Below are 15,055 nucleotides of genomic sequence, written 5' to 3'. Positions count from 1 at the left end.
AAGCTTCCATTCATGAAATTCACAAAGGCTGAAAACCCAATACCAAATGTATGCTTTCTTCAAAGTACATATTTTGAAATTACTGACAGATAAAACACAGGCAAACTATTTTCATTATTTATTCTGTCTGTATGTAATGTGTGTATTCTTAAAAATGTATAGCATGAAAAATGTTAGCATAAAGTAGTTTGTAAGAAAATAACCTCATAAATCAAAGTCACGTGGGCCATGGTATGTCAAGTCATTCGAATTCACATACATTCATGTTGGATTATACAGGCTCATGTGCAATATAAAATAGACATATGCATCATATAAAATCTCTAGTTCAAAGCCTACATAGACAGATAGATGTATCACTTTTAACATTAGAAAGTCAGTGCAGATATCTGACTGTCTTGATCTCTCATCTAAGCCTTTTTAACTCATAAATGGAATGTCTGAATGACATATCAAGGGTCTCCAACTGAAATCACAAACTCCATCTAAATCACGGTTTCAGTCTGGGTCTCCCTGAAGATCGGGCAGACATGTTAGGCAGCACTCCAAAAACAATGCTTTGCATGCTGATTTTCATGTGTTCCATTATTGGAGAGAGATGTGCAGACCCATCACAATACAAATCACAGTCAAACGTTTACACTCACTGGACACTGGACAAGGCAGACAACAGTGGAGGCCATGGCCATAAAGTGAGTGTCTTTTTGCTTCTAGTTTATCTATAAGGGGTCGATCATATATTATTTCTACACACATAATGAACTCTATCAAAGACAGATATGAGTATTTGAAGCAGGGGATTTTAAAGTTCTTTCTGTGAAGTTGTCTGAAAGTACATTTGAAAGGCATGGATCTTCACTTTGGTTCACTACTGCAAGTAAGTGCCTACAGAGCATATGAAGTAAACACACTCAGCAGTTCCTGCTCCTGGGATCAGAAGTTTTTTATGATGCATTTGGCTTGACAAGGCTTTTCAAAGCATGAATTAGAAGTGAGAGCCAGATTCTCTCATGTTGATCTCATACAATATGAATAACTGTCTCATATCTTATTGTGTAGTGCTGTAAAAATCATGTTTCATCAGTGAAAGATCTTAATGTTGTTTTCAAGGGCAGATTTTGTTGCTTTTCTAAAGACCCACTAGTGGATGCTGATACTTGGAGTGAATCAATAGACAAACTATTGACCTGCAAAGGTAAGACATTTGTTGCAGTACATTAATCAACTCAGATTAAACAAAAAGTGTTCAGTAATTTTTTCGTCACGTTTGGAACTGTTTCAAATCAATCAACAGCAGTTCTTGCACTGCAGTTTTTTTATTATTCTACCAAGTGTTGATAACTCTTTATCAACAACATACCAGACTAATTTTAACTGTATCATCATCGCTAAAGTACATCAAGTAAAAGTACAAAACTTATATAAAATCCAGTTACCAGAAGTGCAAAGACATTGTATTTTTGTAGCAATAAAGGCTACTACATCATTTAGAATGTACTGGGTGTATGTGCAGTGGTAGTATAATATAGGTTACATTTTTGATGCGCAGACTTGCTGAAGTGGTAGTGCAGATGTATAATGGTTATTTAGAGAAAAGCTTAGATTTGAAGAGGTGTAGGAGAGGGCAAAAATGACCATACATAGAGTACAGTAGCCCACAAGATCCTGGGCAGCCTGAGTGGGTCAGTCTGTGCTAAGGCAAATTTACATTAAAATGTCAAATTTACAAGGTATATTCATCACCCAGGTGATTCATGGAATAGGCTTTACAAATGAGCTTGAGAAATATCGGAATGGCAGCATTTGTATGTACAACTGATTGCAAACAATAACAATTCCTCAAACCTCATGAAGTGTTGTTTCCGGGTCTTCCAACTGTAGCTGGTCAGGCAGCTTTCCAGGAGTTTCTGAGGTCAGAGTACAGTGAGGAGAACATCCTGTTCTGGCTGGCCTGCGAAGAATACAAGACGATCAAGAGCACTCCAGAGATGATCACCTCTGCAAACAGAATATATACAGAGTTTGTGCAAGTGGAGGCCCCCAAACAGGTAGAGAAATTAACATTCTTTTTTACTATAATCTGTTAGTTATCAAATAAGTCTGTTGAAAATGAAATGACTGAAGTTCTTTAGTACAGAGTATGTACTCACATTTTCCCATATTATGGTCCCCAAACTCCCCAAATGGCTATGATCTCCAGTTAGTGCCCACTTTAAAATGACCATGTCCTCATTTGTATTTGCAGATCAACATTGACTGTACCACCAGAGCAAATATAACCAAGAACATTTCCCAGCCCAACCTGAACTCATTTGATACAGCACAAAAGCTAATATATTGTCTTATGGCTAGAGACTGTTACCCAAGGTTCTTAAAATCTGATGCCTACCAAAGCATTTTGAGAACCGGAGGCAAAGGCTGAACGTAACAACACATGTGGAGTACGAAACCGAATGTAAATAGATTAATGTAAACATCAAGCAGTTCTTAATAGTCAAGGCAACATTTCTAAATGCACTTTCATTTTTTTTTCCAATGACTAATCCAGCCTCTATCCATTCGGGTTTATCATTTCATCTCATCTTCCATGTGTTGTAATCATAACTTATTTGAAGAACCTACAACCTAGCACATGTAAGGGTAACAGCACCTCATATGCTGTGTTAGAGCTGGAAATAGTTGACTATGCCAGATCCCATTAGAATACATTCAACAGTCTTTTACTGAAAGGAAAGGTTTTCTTGAACAACTAGGTATGCAATACTGAATATGATTAAACCAATTACAGGGCTAGATATACCTATATTATTTCAGTTTATTCAGGATATTTTGTATGCTATCTCATATGCTGTTTCACTATGGTCTGTTTATTTTTTTTCTTATGGTATTAGTGCTCAGTGAAAACATCAATACAAATGCCGCTGAGGTTTTTTTTTTATCTGCTGTGAATTTGCATGCAAATTAGAGCACAGTTCTAAATAAACTCATCTACATCTGTCAGAACAATAATAACCTTTTTTTTATTAAGGCACTCAAATAAAGTCCATCACTCTGTGGAGTTTTCATACAAAACAGAGACAGTTTGTAGTTTTATGGCTCATTGGAGATCTTTCAGCAGAGTCATTTATCCTTTTGATTTCCAACAGGTCAACTGAACCTGGCTGGACCATTCTGTATAAATAGTTACTATGTGTTATCACTGGCCTGCCACTCCCTTCTTTACGGCCTGCAATCCCACCTGGTGCAGGGGACCAGGAGGCGATTCTTGATTCATGTTAATATATGTAGCCTACAGAGTCTGTGGGTGGTCAATGTGAGATTATTTTAGTTTAGTTAGATTAGTTTAAAGGAAAATTCCAGTATTTAGCACTTTGAGTCCCTTTTCTGGTTTGTTGCACAGTTTTGAAAACGAACGTTAAGGGTTGTTTTAGGACATGTTTGAGTAGCCTACAATATGCCTGTTTGCAGCCACTCTAAGAAGTCAAAGGTGATTCAAAACGAGTCAGAAAAGTCGAGACAGGACCAATCGTCAAAATTTCGGTGTCCACCACTCTAGTTCATCCAAAACAAACCAGAAAAGGGACTCAAAGTGCTAAATACCGGAATTTTCTTTTAAGTTATTAAAGTATTTTGTTCCCACGTTTTATTCACAGGAACTAAGCACAGCACAACAGACCAACTTGGGAAGATAAGCTATGCAGTACATTCAAAGTGTTCCTTGATCATTAAGTCAGAAACACAAACAATGGCTCTTCCCACATAGTAGGCTAATGTAGAAAACAAGCTAAAACCTAAAAATCAAGACCTAAGAACTGGATGGATAGTCGAACACTGTGAACAGCCAGCTGTTAGATGAGTGTGTAAGGACCGCATGCCACCAAAAACTAGGCTACTAGTCTCTTTCAGTCTAATAACCTCTGATATGTCTTTTAGTCTAATAACCTCTGCTATTGTTTGTGTTTTAACAATGCTTTCCGTTTCCATATGCTAAGGATACTACATAATTTAGTTTCACAAAATAATGATGTTACACAGAATAAAGATACATAAAAGATAGCCTACTACACGGTCACCAAAAACTATAGTGTCTTTTAGTCTAATAACCTCTGCTATACATTGTGTTTTAACAATGCTTTGCTTCTGATTTACTGATCAATGGAAACATAAAATATGTGATTAGCTGTCTTGGTCTGTTGTGCTGCCTAGTTGTTGTGAATAAAATGTGTTAAACTAATTAAAACCATCACAAAGTTTAATTAAGGCAAGAACACAGTTTCAGTAAAAAAACAGACATTTGAGTAAAATGTTCTGTTAATTTTTTTTTTTTTTTATCTTTGGCCTGAAATGAATGATACTTCTGAATAAATACATTTGTATCAGTAGCATATTTTAACAGGAGTAATTGCTTGGGGTTCACATATTGAATTTGTTTATTTATTTTAGGAGTGCATAAGTATTTTATTTTGTAATGTAACAGCTTTAGGCTTTTAGATTTTTTCGCTTTAGTGCAAGAAGACCACCTGGTGGCTTGTGCAATCTGCAAACTAGCCAGAGGAGCCAAATGAAATGGTTCTATGCATGCATGAATGCACTGGATGATGAAATAGTGGGGAAAAGGTGGGGACCAGAAATTAAGAAAATACATAGCTTCCAAAAGTGAAGAGAAAAAAACATTAGCTTTAAAAAGTTAACTTCCAGAACAGCACAATGGAGACTAGAGATAAGATCGTCCAAGTGAAAACATGTGGCCTACCCTGTGTGCTCCAGGTCAGCACAGTCCAGCTCACAGAGTCTTTGAACTGGAAAATGAATGCTGGTTGCATCATCCTCTCCATCCTAGAAGGGAAATCAGGTAAAACCACACCACATAGCATTAACAACAACACTAGCACATAGGGCTGTCAAACGATTATTTTTTTTTAATATATATATTGTGATTATTCACTGAATTTCTATAGTTTATTGTGATTAATCACATATTTTATCATGATTAAAATTCTATTATTTCCAAAAGTCCATATTAACAATGTAAAGCAATTCTTACCAGTGTATCTTGATTGGGAATCAAATGAAAGCAAAGAAAGTTAATTTATGAACTTAACTTTAAAACATACTGTATTTTTAAATTTCCAATCAAATTTCAAAAGATGTGCAGTGGGCCTAAGGCAACATAATGTATTCTTCACAAATATAGCTATAAACTAAAATAAATGCTATAGCAGAAGTGCATGTACAAAATGTAGGCTATACACAGTATAAAGGGCATAACAAACAAAAAAAACTCCATATAGCCTATATTCATTATCTTTGAGTTCAGTTGAAAATAATGAGCTTTTCATTTTGAGAAATATGCTCAAGAGAATGTGCAAAATGTAACCTAGACTTACAGCATGTTTCAATGAAGTGCATAACAAACATAAATATAGCCTAGTCCATCTCCATTAACAATGTTCAGTTCACGTTTAACAGTGTAGGAGTTGAAGTGCTAAACTTGAAGTGCTTCAGTGATATTTAATGTCAACTGAGCCAACATGTACATCAGCACCAATGTTTTTAACTGGCAAACACTGGATGGACAATGGATTTTATGGAGTGGCACAAACAAAATAGAACTGAATCTTAATTTACATGGCAGCGGCAGCAAAGTGTGATGCTGGTGTGCGGAGTCGTATTGAGAACAATGGAATTGAGGGCCCTATCCTGGCGACCAGAAACGGATGGTCTGAGGCGCAAAGCTTAAAAACATTTAGGGCGTGTCCAGTCCACATTCTGCATGATTTTATGATCATATATCATCTCCTATTCCAGCCCTTACTCTTGCAACTTGTGTGTATGTAAATGAGTGTGTGCATAGTGTGTGTTTTTGTGTATATGTGCTTCTCTGTGTGTTTGTGTGTGAAAGAGAGTGTGTGCATGCCTGTGTGTGCAGCTGATATGGCCCCCCCCCCATGAACGAAATTCCAGGGTGTCATAATGATCCTAAAATTTTGTGCAGTTTTGAACCTGCAGTGTCGGCCAAAGATACCTGCGATTACAGTGCATAATATTTGCCTTTTCATTTTTAACTAGGTGGCGCTACACCACAAATGAGTAGATATGGGACCTGGAGAACAACATAACAAAGTCATTTGGTCATCCTAGGCCCTACAGTTCTCGAGATATTCACAGAAAACTGTGTCTGGCCAGCTACAGGCCGATTGGTGTACACTCACTAAATGTACATAATATATTAATTTATTGTATGGACGCTCATGAACTTCCATGAACTTCATGAAACTTGGCATGCATCCAGAGGGTGTTATAATGATCCTACACTTCAAATTTTGTGCAATTTTGAACATGTCAACTAGAGATACCTGCGATTACAATGCCTCATTTTTGCTTTTGTATTTTTAACTAGGTGGTGCTATACCTCAAATGAGTGGATATGGAATGGGTTGACATGGCCCCTTGATACCAACATACGAAAAAAAAGTTGGTCATATAGGCCCTACGGCTCTCAAAATATTCACAGAAAACTGTCCGACCCATCCTCCTTGCGGTGCGGTGGGTGGGCAACAGATTAAAATGAAAAACAATGCTGTCATCCTTGTGGGGCTACATGCCCACCAAGTTTCGTATTTATATCTGCCATTGTAAATAGCCTACTTCACATGGCTTGTTTCCACTGTACACAATGCAAATGCTTTTGTTATGGTGAAGGATTAACAACAGGCAAAATTTCCAAATTGCTATTCATGGCGTTTCATCAGGTCCCTTCACAGGTGTATTAATCAAGCACCATGCAGTCTGCATTCATAATCTAGGTTCTTGATTTTATACACCTGTGGAAAGGGACCTGATGAAACCCATGAATATCTACTGACAAGGTAACATTATTCTTGTGAGATGTCTTCGGGCCGCTTTTCTTGAAGTTGCATGGCTGGTTCTCTTGTTAGCGACTCGCTACGGCTATGCTCTATGGCTATGCTAGGTGAACGATTCCCTATCAAATTGGCTTCATAAAGGTTATATTAAGGTGAAAATCTTGCATAGTGTACCTTTAAGAGTTTTATGATCAAGATGTTTGAATGTGTGCAACTATTTTAACAGTAAATTGCAAATCACCAAAACCAGGTCTTCTAATAAAAATGTGAAAATAAAGGAGAAAACCGCACTCTCAAGAGTTTTTCTTTCATTAAAAGAGAGGTTGTGTTTCTGTTACTGAAAAAGAAAGGTTACCATGTTACGTCAGATGCCGCTTGAAAGTTCCTTTTTTCCCTTTTATTTTCAAGTCTGTTTCTAACTCGCACCCAAAGGGTGAATAACTTTTAACATTCACACCATGCGTAGGACTCTCTAAGTATGTAACTGCTCAGGACATGTCTCTAAGAAAAGTCCTTTACCAAAGTAATGGTAAAATGGTAAATGGTAAATGAACTGCATTAATATAGCACTTTTCCACTCCCACAAGCACTCAAAGCGCTTTACAATTTCATGCCTCACATTCACCCATTCACACACACACACTCATACACCAATGGCGGACGATGCATTGCAAGGCACCAACCACTTTGGGGTTCAAGGACACCTCGACAGGGTCAGGAGGAGTTGGGCTCGGACCAGCTCAAGCAGGAGGAGTTGGGCTCTCCTGAGCCACTGCTTCCCACATCCATGTCCCATTTTGGTTTTCAAAAAGTCAGATAAGATGAGGCAATTCAGTGTCAGATACCCATTGTTTAAGAAGAGGACTCAGTTGGAGCTAACTCTTTAGGCAGGTAAAAGCACATCTAAAGAATAGAAAGGGAAACACCACAGAAGGCCTTTTCTTGGCCATAAAGTCAGGAATACTTAATTTATGTCTCGCTGCGGGGATATCAAGGATATTGATTACAGTCCAAGTTTAGGTCCCTGTTGGTCATGTAAAAATGGTGACCACTTTTGATTGTGCTGTCAAATAAAGTATGACTTAACTTTACAAAGCTGTGATTTATTGCAAAGCATGGGTATAGTTCATTGTTGCTTTATGTTATTTGGTTATACCCATAAAGACAATTGCAGATTTGTTCTGTAGTTAATAATAATCATAATCAGATAGATAGATAGATAGATACTTTATTGATCCCCAAGGGGAAATTCAAGATAATATCATAGTCATAATAATAATAATAATAATAATATGTTTATATAGTGCCTTTCTGACTCAAGGTTGCTTAGTTGTCAATCTTGTACCAAAACACACCCACAATTATTATGAGGACAGTTCATTTTAGCCCTCTAGTGTCCTTCAACAGTGGCGGACATTACTTGAGTACATTTACTCAATTACTGTACTTAAGTCACTTTTTCATGTATCTGTACTTTACTTGAGTATTTATTTATTTATTTTAACTTTTACTCCAGTATATTTCTAGGCCAAATATCTTACTTTTAACTCCACTACATTTTGTGACAGCTGAACAGCTGAAGTTCCTTTTGGAAAAAATACCAGTTCCTTTTGGGGAAAAGTCCAAAATACATGTGTACTTATATGTGTATTTTCTATTAAGCGAGCTAGGCTTTACATAATGGTGTTGCCTAACCTATGTTATTGTTATATCCACTATTTACTGTTGACCCCTTTTCACAATATTGATGTTACCATAAATAGCCTCATGATGCCATTAAACAAATGATGATAAATGATAGACAATGACAGATAGATATACAATGACAGACAATTATAGACAAGCTGACACTATCTAACACAAAAGGGAACGTCTTGATTTGGTCCAAAAGTGTAAAGCCATCCACAAAGCAAAAAGTGGTTACTTTGAAGTCTCTAAGATAAGTTATCACATTGGTTTGTTTTTAGTTCTTTCTACATACAACAATTCTCAGTTGATTTTGTCCTTGAATGAAGGAGAAAGGCTCAATGAATGCCTATGTCTGTGCTGAATCATTTCAACAACAGTATTAGTCATAATACATTTCAGGACTTTTAAAGTACATTTGAAGGCAAGTACTTTTGTACTTCCGCTCAAGTGGAAATGTAAAAGGACTTCTACTTAGAGTAACATTTGACCATGTGTATCTCTACTTTCACTCAAGTACAGGATTTGTGTACTTCGTCCACTTTGTCCTTCAATATATGTTAACCATAAAACCATAGTGATTGTAGTGCAGTAAGGTAACCTTTCTTTTTTGAAGATTCAACACTAGGTGGCAACAATTTGCAACTATCCAGCCTTCAGACCTATTTAGGGAACTGTGTTTTGCATGTTATATAATATAACAACCAGCTGAGGAACATGCAAACTACTTTGAGATAAACACGCAACACAGGAAAACAACTTTAAAAGATATCAGCTGCAGTACCCATCGAGACATTCAGAAAATGCATGTGCTTTTAATGGTTGGAAAAACACACTATGCAAAATTGCGAGCACATGATGTGCACAAATATGTTGACTTGTCACTCCTTGTTATTTGATCAAAAGGTGATGGAGAGATACAAAGTTTAAAATGTAAGATTCAAGTTGCATTCAGATTTGAATTCTTGAATTTGACATGTGAGTCACACACAAAGCATTGTTATTCAGGTTATATTTTTTCTTTGTTGTTAAAAAGTTAACAGTGAGCTATATTTTAGAGCATACCTGTATAACAAGTCTGCTTCCTGTTTGTTAGGATGTTTGTCTGCTGGTTATTGCGTATGGTGCAGACAAACAAGCTGAACAGGCCTGCGTAGAATACGAGAGCACTAAACCGTAGCATGGCGGTAGCCGCATAGCACATGCTTTCAGCATATTTTGTTCTGAATGGCTGTGCGACTACGCATCCTCGAGATATGACTGGGTTAGGGAATGCACTGCAAACCACAACTTCCCTTTCCTCTTGTCTTCTGCTCATATTCAGCATTTATGATAAATGAAGACAACACACATGTAGCCAGAACCATCTCTCGCATGTTTCGAGAAGAAATACTCCAAAAGTGGTTTTAGTTTGGATTTAACCTGTTTTTATTATTTGGCTGGGTGCTACAGACTAAATGGCTGTCCTGGGCTTACTGTTTGAACAGGTTTCAGAGGTGGAATAGCGTTTCTTAACAACTCACTCAGTAACACTGAACTCACACTATACTGACTTTGCACACATTCACTCCTCAGCACTCTCAAACATTTCCCAACTCTGAACTCACACTACAGTATACTGACTTCGCACTCATTCACTCCTCAGCACTCATGACCCCCCCCCCCCACACACACACACCTACATAACTTTTAGCACTTTTACATCCCTCTCCCTATGCTACAGACCCTTTATTTATTTTCTTATTTCATCACACGTCAAAACACACACACACACACACACACACACACACACAAACACACATCTGACTTTCTCCAACTTTTGCACATCTCCATAGAACTTTTTATTTATTATTTTTGATTTCTCCTCCATCTATCTACCCATGTCCTTGATTGCCTAGCCTTTCTGCCCCTCCCACCCCCATCCCCAACACACACACAAAAAACACACACTTACATCATCACTGTCATCACCTCACATACATACAGCACACTGCTTGATACAGTAAGCCTCCTCTACATACTTGCTGCACACTGCCCCCCCCCCCTCCCCACAGCACATTGTCTTCAGGATCTTCTCCAACACACCTCCTCTACATACTTACAGCATACTGCCCCCACCTACCCACACACACACTACACACACACACACAGTCACTGCTCCACTCCCCTCCCGCCCACACACACATCTTCACTGTCATCACTCACATACATCATACTTGCAGTACACTGCCCCCCCCCCCCTCCCCTACATACACAGCACATTATTTCATCAGGAAGCTTCTCCAACACACATCCCCAACATACTTACAGCACACTGCCCCCCCCCCCCCCCCCCAATACACAGCACATTGTCTCATGAGGAAGCTTCTCCAACACACATATTGCACACTGCCCTCTCCCCACATACACAGCACACTATCCCATCTCCCTTGTCATCCCCCCAACACACACACCAAGACCCCTGGCAGTTGGGTTAGCCCCTTGAGCCGTGGATATGCCCAAGGTTTCTTCCTTGGTAAGGGAGTTTTTCCTTGCCCCTGTTGCTCTTGGGTGCTCCTGGTGCCCCCCCCCAATCCTCCCCCACCTTTCTTATTCTATTGCACTTTTTACCCCCCCCAGGGGTAACAGGGAAGAAATTATAGTTGTGATCTGAGATCGCCATTTCATACAGGATACCTCCATGCCTAACCTATGCAAAGTATAGCCGTGGGCCTGTTATGTGCTAAGTACACATCTAAAAACTTAGTGGCTTGAAGTCAATCAGGTCAGGTAACTAACCATGCATGTCCTGAATGATCTGTTCAGGACCACGACATTGCACTGTATCCAGATCAACACACACACACACACACACACACACACATACACACGCTGAACTGAACTTCCACAAACATCACATTCACCAACACAATGGATTCAAGCAGAAGTGAACAGGTATCACACCCAGCAAATTTCCAATCATCTGACTTACTTCAGTAAACCATGTCTGGGGAAGCCATGATATACAAAACCTGTGTGACCTTTCTCTAGAGAAAGTATTATCATGTGACCTGTGCATTTGGAAGCATCGTCTGGTCATGTGGTAAAGCACTTGGAGTTGGCTCAGTATAGCACAAGCAGCCACAGCTGATGAGATGCGTAGTGGACGTTTATATCTTTATATATATATAAGGTTCCAGGCTGCACTGTTTTTATTTTTCAGAAATGACAAAAAACAATGTTGGAAGCTTGGAAATCAAAACTCCTGCTATAAAATGGAGGGTAGTGTATGCCTCTGATTGTGATGCCTTGAGATTTGGATAGTGGTATCATGTGCTTTGGGGGCTGCTGTTTGACATTAGACTCTCATCTAACTTTGGTATGTCCAGCATCCAATTAAGAGGAAAATGTGAAATAAAAAACAGTAAATAAATAGTGAAGTATAGCACATAACTATATGTCCACAAAATATCTCTCATGAGAACAGCCAAAACCCAACTCCCTTCAGGATTAAACAGGATATTAATTATACAGTGTCAGTGAGTTTCAGAGCAGCGAGATGAGATTCAGTAGTTCAGTAGATCCACGCATAGCAGTTGTCATGTTCATTTCAATTGTGCGCTGTCAAAAACGCTGTTTAGTTATTCGTTTCATCATCCCTACACACACAGCCTCTGGCAGCCTCATTCGTGTTGAGAACCCTGCTGCATGCAACCACAGATCTCTGACCCTGTGACACCCACATTCCATGCTTTCATTCAGCTGATGCTCAAGAGGGATCCGACATTGATAGAAGCCAGTTGCACGATCCCTGCATATGGCCTCAGCCTCACAGTCTCCAGACTCACAGCCCGACCTGAGACAGTGAGAGCCTGCAAATGGAGAAGTGAGAGTGTGTGGTGAGAAAGGCTTTGGGTATCTACAGTATGTGGGACAAAATGTTCAGCACACATCTCTCTTCCTCCTCTCGTGACATGACCTGTAATGGGTATCATTCATTCCACACTTGACTCCTTAATAGAAACATAAAGGTTCATATACTGTGCTTTATCCCCTTAATGTAAAGGGTTACAGGGTGGTCATAATGGGATCAGCTCCATCTTTCAAATGTATGATGTTTTGGTTGTCACAGATGTACTACTGTATGTGGGTGTCTGCAAAATTACTTGTTACCATTTCCAGGTCAGATGGTGGTGAATACTGACAGGTGAATACATAGTCCACGGAAAACTTTCCATCACCACATTAGTGCTATATGGTCTCAAGCAGAGATGTCATAGTCCTGCTTTTATCTCATCAAAGTCCAAGACAAAGCCTTGCCTCATTCAACAGTCACATATGTAAAGTCGGTATTTGCTTATCACACTCAAAACTTTCCAGTCATATTTGCATCCGAGGTTAAAACTGTAAACACATCATGACAGACGCAGGCTTAGAGTCAGGCCGCTTTGCGCCAGTTTCAGCTATAGCACGCGCGTCAGCCACTGACGCCTTCCTCTTTTCGCTGCGGTTTTAGTGACAGAGTGGTGACGCCTAATCCAGGTCATACCAACGGTTTGTCTACAAGCCTATATAAAAGCCCTCATGGGTGACAACAAACAGTTGAACACAGATTGCACATGTGCTGTGAGCCGAGTACTAAAGAGCGCGTAAAATGCCCTGGTTGATAATCCCATCGATCGAACAGGATAGCAGAAGAACCATGAAACGACTTGAGATGCGGGGACAGAACAAGTGAGTTCTTTAGACAGATGAGGAGCCTGCTGTTACTCAATGATTTGAATAACATTTTTGAATTTATTCCCATTCTAATTTGTATGTCTTTCTCCTCAGAAACAAGGACTTCAAGAAACAACTAAACTGCAGAGGAAAGTGAGTACAACGAAAACTGAAGCACTACATTTACATGCATTATCCTGTTGCTTGAAATGTCGATGGTACATCAAGGCACTGCTTTTTACATGTGTACAATTACCTCTGCCAACAGACTTCAACCTGGTGAAACTCAACTTTGGTCTCAATCACTCGAGAATCTGCTGAAATCTAAATGTATGTCATTTTCACATATTTAATATTTTGCTTATATATTCTCATTTTAACACAATACCAAAGCAATTCTGATTGCCATGTAAAGAATTGAATAAAGAAAGAGCCTCTTACAGCATAGGTGACTGACAGAACTCATTCATGCTTCCCTTGCTCTATGAGAAAAGGTCAGATCACTTGTAGCTAATTTTTTAACTGTTTTGGAATCTCAGATGGAATGGCAGCTTTCCAGGCTTTCCTCAAGTTAGAGTTCAGCTATGAGAACATTGAGTTTTGGTTGATCTGTGAGGAATACAAGAAAATCAGGAGTTCCCGTCTCACATCCAAGGCCAAGAAGATATTTGAGTGTTACATTGAAGCTAATGCTCCCAAAGAGGTACTGCTATTAAACAACAAAATAACTTATACACACATTTATACAAACACAATGTGTTATTTCTATCAATGCTTTTACCACACCGGTACTTCAACTTATTTTATATTTCCTTCCAGATTAACATTGACCATCAGACCAGAGACCACATCAGGGAAAATGTGAGGACCCCCAACATATCCTGTTTCGATGAGGCCCAGAAGATTGTGTACAGGCTCATGGAGAAGGACTCCTACCCCAGGTTTTTGCGCTCTGACATTTACAACTCTCTGATTGCCTCAGCCTGAGGCCTGGTCAAGCTGAGGACATGTGTCCTGCCTCAAGTAATTGGACAATGGCTTCTACACAGAGCACTATGTGGACTTACCAGAAACCCCAGAGATGCCAAAAAAGAAGGATTATTTTCTTAATATTCTTTTTTGCGGTTGAAGATGGAACAGACTGAAGGAAGTATGCACAGTAGAGTGGGAACTGCTGTTAGAAACACTTTTACCCGGCTATCTGCTGATCTGTGAATCGGATGTGTGCGTACACTTTTTCAGAGCTGACTCAGTCACCATAGCACAGTCTGCAGAGTGGTTGTGGGCGCATGGGACTTTGTGTGCAAAATCTTAGGGGAACTTCAGACAGGATACTGTGTCAGTTTCACAGATAAACAAAAAGCCTTTTGCTCTCCCAGCAGGTGACATCAGAACTCAATACACATTTGGCTATGCAACACATTTCTGAAGTTATTGTCATTTTGAGATTGATAACTCCATTATGAAACATAAAATGTGCCTTTATGCAAGATTATGATATTGTACAAATGTTGTACTACTGTACATACTTTTATCATAACCCTTAAAGGTGTGGGTTTTTGAACATTCTAACATAAGATTCCGTTCCGCAACAATTCAAGGTTCTAAAATTCTATGTGGAATTCAATGAACCCAGATATTTTTTAGAACGTTCATTTTCCAACATTCCCATCACACCGGTGTGATGGTATACATTTAAGGGATATTAATTTATTTATATGTATATGATGTGAATGTGTAACATTTTAACTTATGACTGTATTGTACATAAGCACAGATAAAGATAATAAATTTTGTACGTCTGC

The 15,055-nt window shown here is 38.9% G+C and overlaps 2 protein-coding genes across 2 annotated transcripts; both read left to right on the top strand.

Annotated features, from left to right (window-relative positions):
• Window positions 1–847: 847 nt before the first annotated feature.
• Window positions 848–2,966, top strand: rgs1 (regulator of G protein signaling 1). Its single transcript, XM_076293229.1, has 4 exons — window positions 848–877; window positions 1,060–1,195; window positions 1,882–2,048; window positions 2,246–2,966. Exons 1-4 carry the CDS (start codon window positions 848–850, stop codon window positions 2,420–2,422), a joined length of 510 nt encoding a protein of 169 aa, XP_076149344.1. The 3' UTR covers window positions 2,423–2,966.
• A 10,148-nt stretch (window positions 2,967–13,114) lies between these two features.
• On the top strand, window positions 13,115–15,055 carry LOC143134311 (regulator of G-protein signaling 21-like). Its single transcript, XM_076294582.1, has 5 exons — window positions 13,115–13,265; window positions 13,365–13,403; window positions 13,519–13,580; window positions 13,790–13,953; window positions 14,070–15,055. Exons 1-5 carry the CDS (start codon window positions 13,186–13,188, stop codon window positions 14,235–14,237), a joined length of 513 nt encoding a protein of 170 aa, XP_076150697.1. The 5' UTR covers window positions 13,115–13,185; the 3' UTR covers window positions 14,238–15,055.

Source organism: Alosa pseudoharengus, unplaced genomic scaffold, assembly GCF_046254945.1.
Source record: "Alosa pseudoharengus isolate Yale_2024_CS ecotype anadromous, Long Island Sound unplaced genomic scaffold, YU_APseudo_1.1 YU_APseudo_1.1_scf_2, whole genome shotgun sequence".
NCBI classification, from domain to species: Eukaryota; Metazoa; Chordata; class Actinopteri; order Clupeiformes; family Clupeidae; genus Alosa; species Alosa pseudoharengus.
This window is presented reverse-complemented; position numbering and strand designations above follow the sequence as displayed.

What these genes read in the sequence shown, in the direction of transcription:
- rgs1 (XM_076293229.1), top strand. Translation starts at nt 848, where the DNA reads ATGGATCTTCACTTTGGTTCACTACTGCAA. An exon ending in ACTTTGGTTCACTACTGCAA is followed by an intron (nt 878 to 1,059) that starts GTAAGTGCCTAC and finishes CTTATTGTGTAG; the next exon opens with TGCTGTAAAAATCATGTTTC. An exon ending in AAGTGGAGGCCCCCAAACAG is followed by an intron (nt 2,049 to 2,245) that starts GTAGAGAAATTA and finishes TTGTATTTGCAG; the next exon opens with ATCAACATTGACTGTACCAC.
- LOC143134311 (XM_076294582.1), top strand. Translation starts at nt 13,186, where the DNA reads ATGCCCTGGTTGATAATCCCATCGATCGAACAGGATAGCAGAAGAACC. An exon ending in GAGATGCGGGGACAGAACAA is followed by an intron (nt 13,266 to 13,364) that starts GTGAGTTCTTTA and finishes CTTTCTCCTCAG; the next exon opens with AAACAAGGACTTCAAGAAAC. An exon ending in AAGCTAATGCTCCCAAAGAG is followed by an intron (nt 13,954 to 14,069) that starts GTACTGCTATTA and finishes ATTTCCTTCCAG; the next exon opens with ATTAACATTGACCATCAGAC.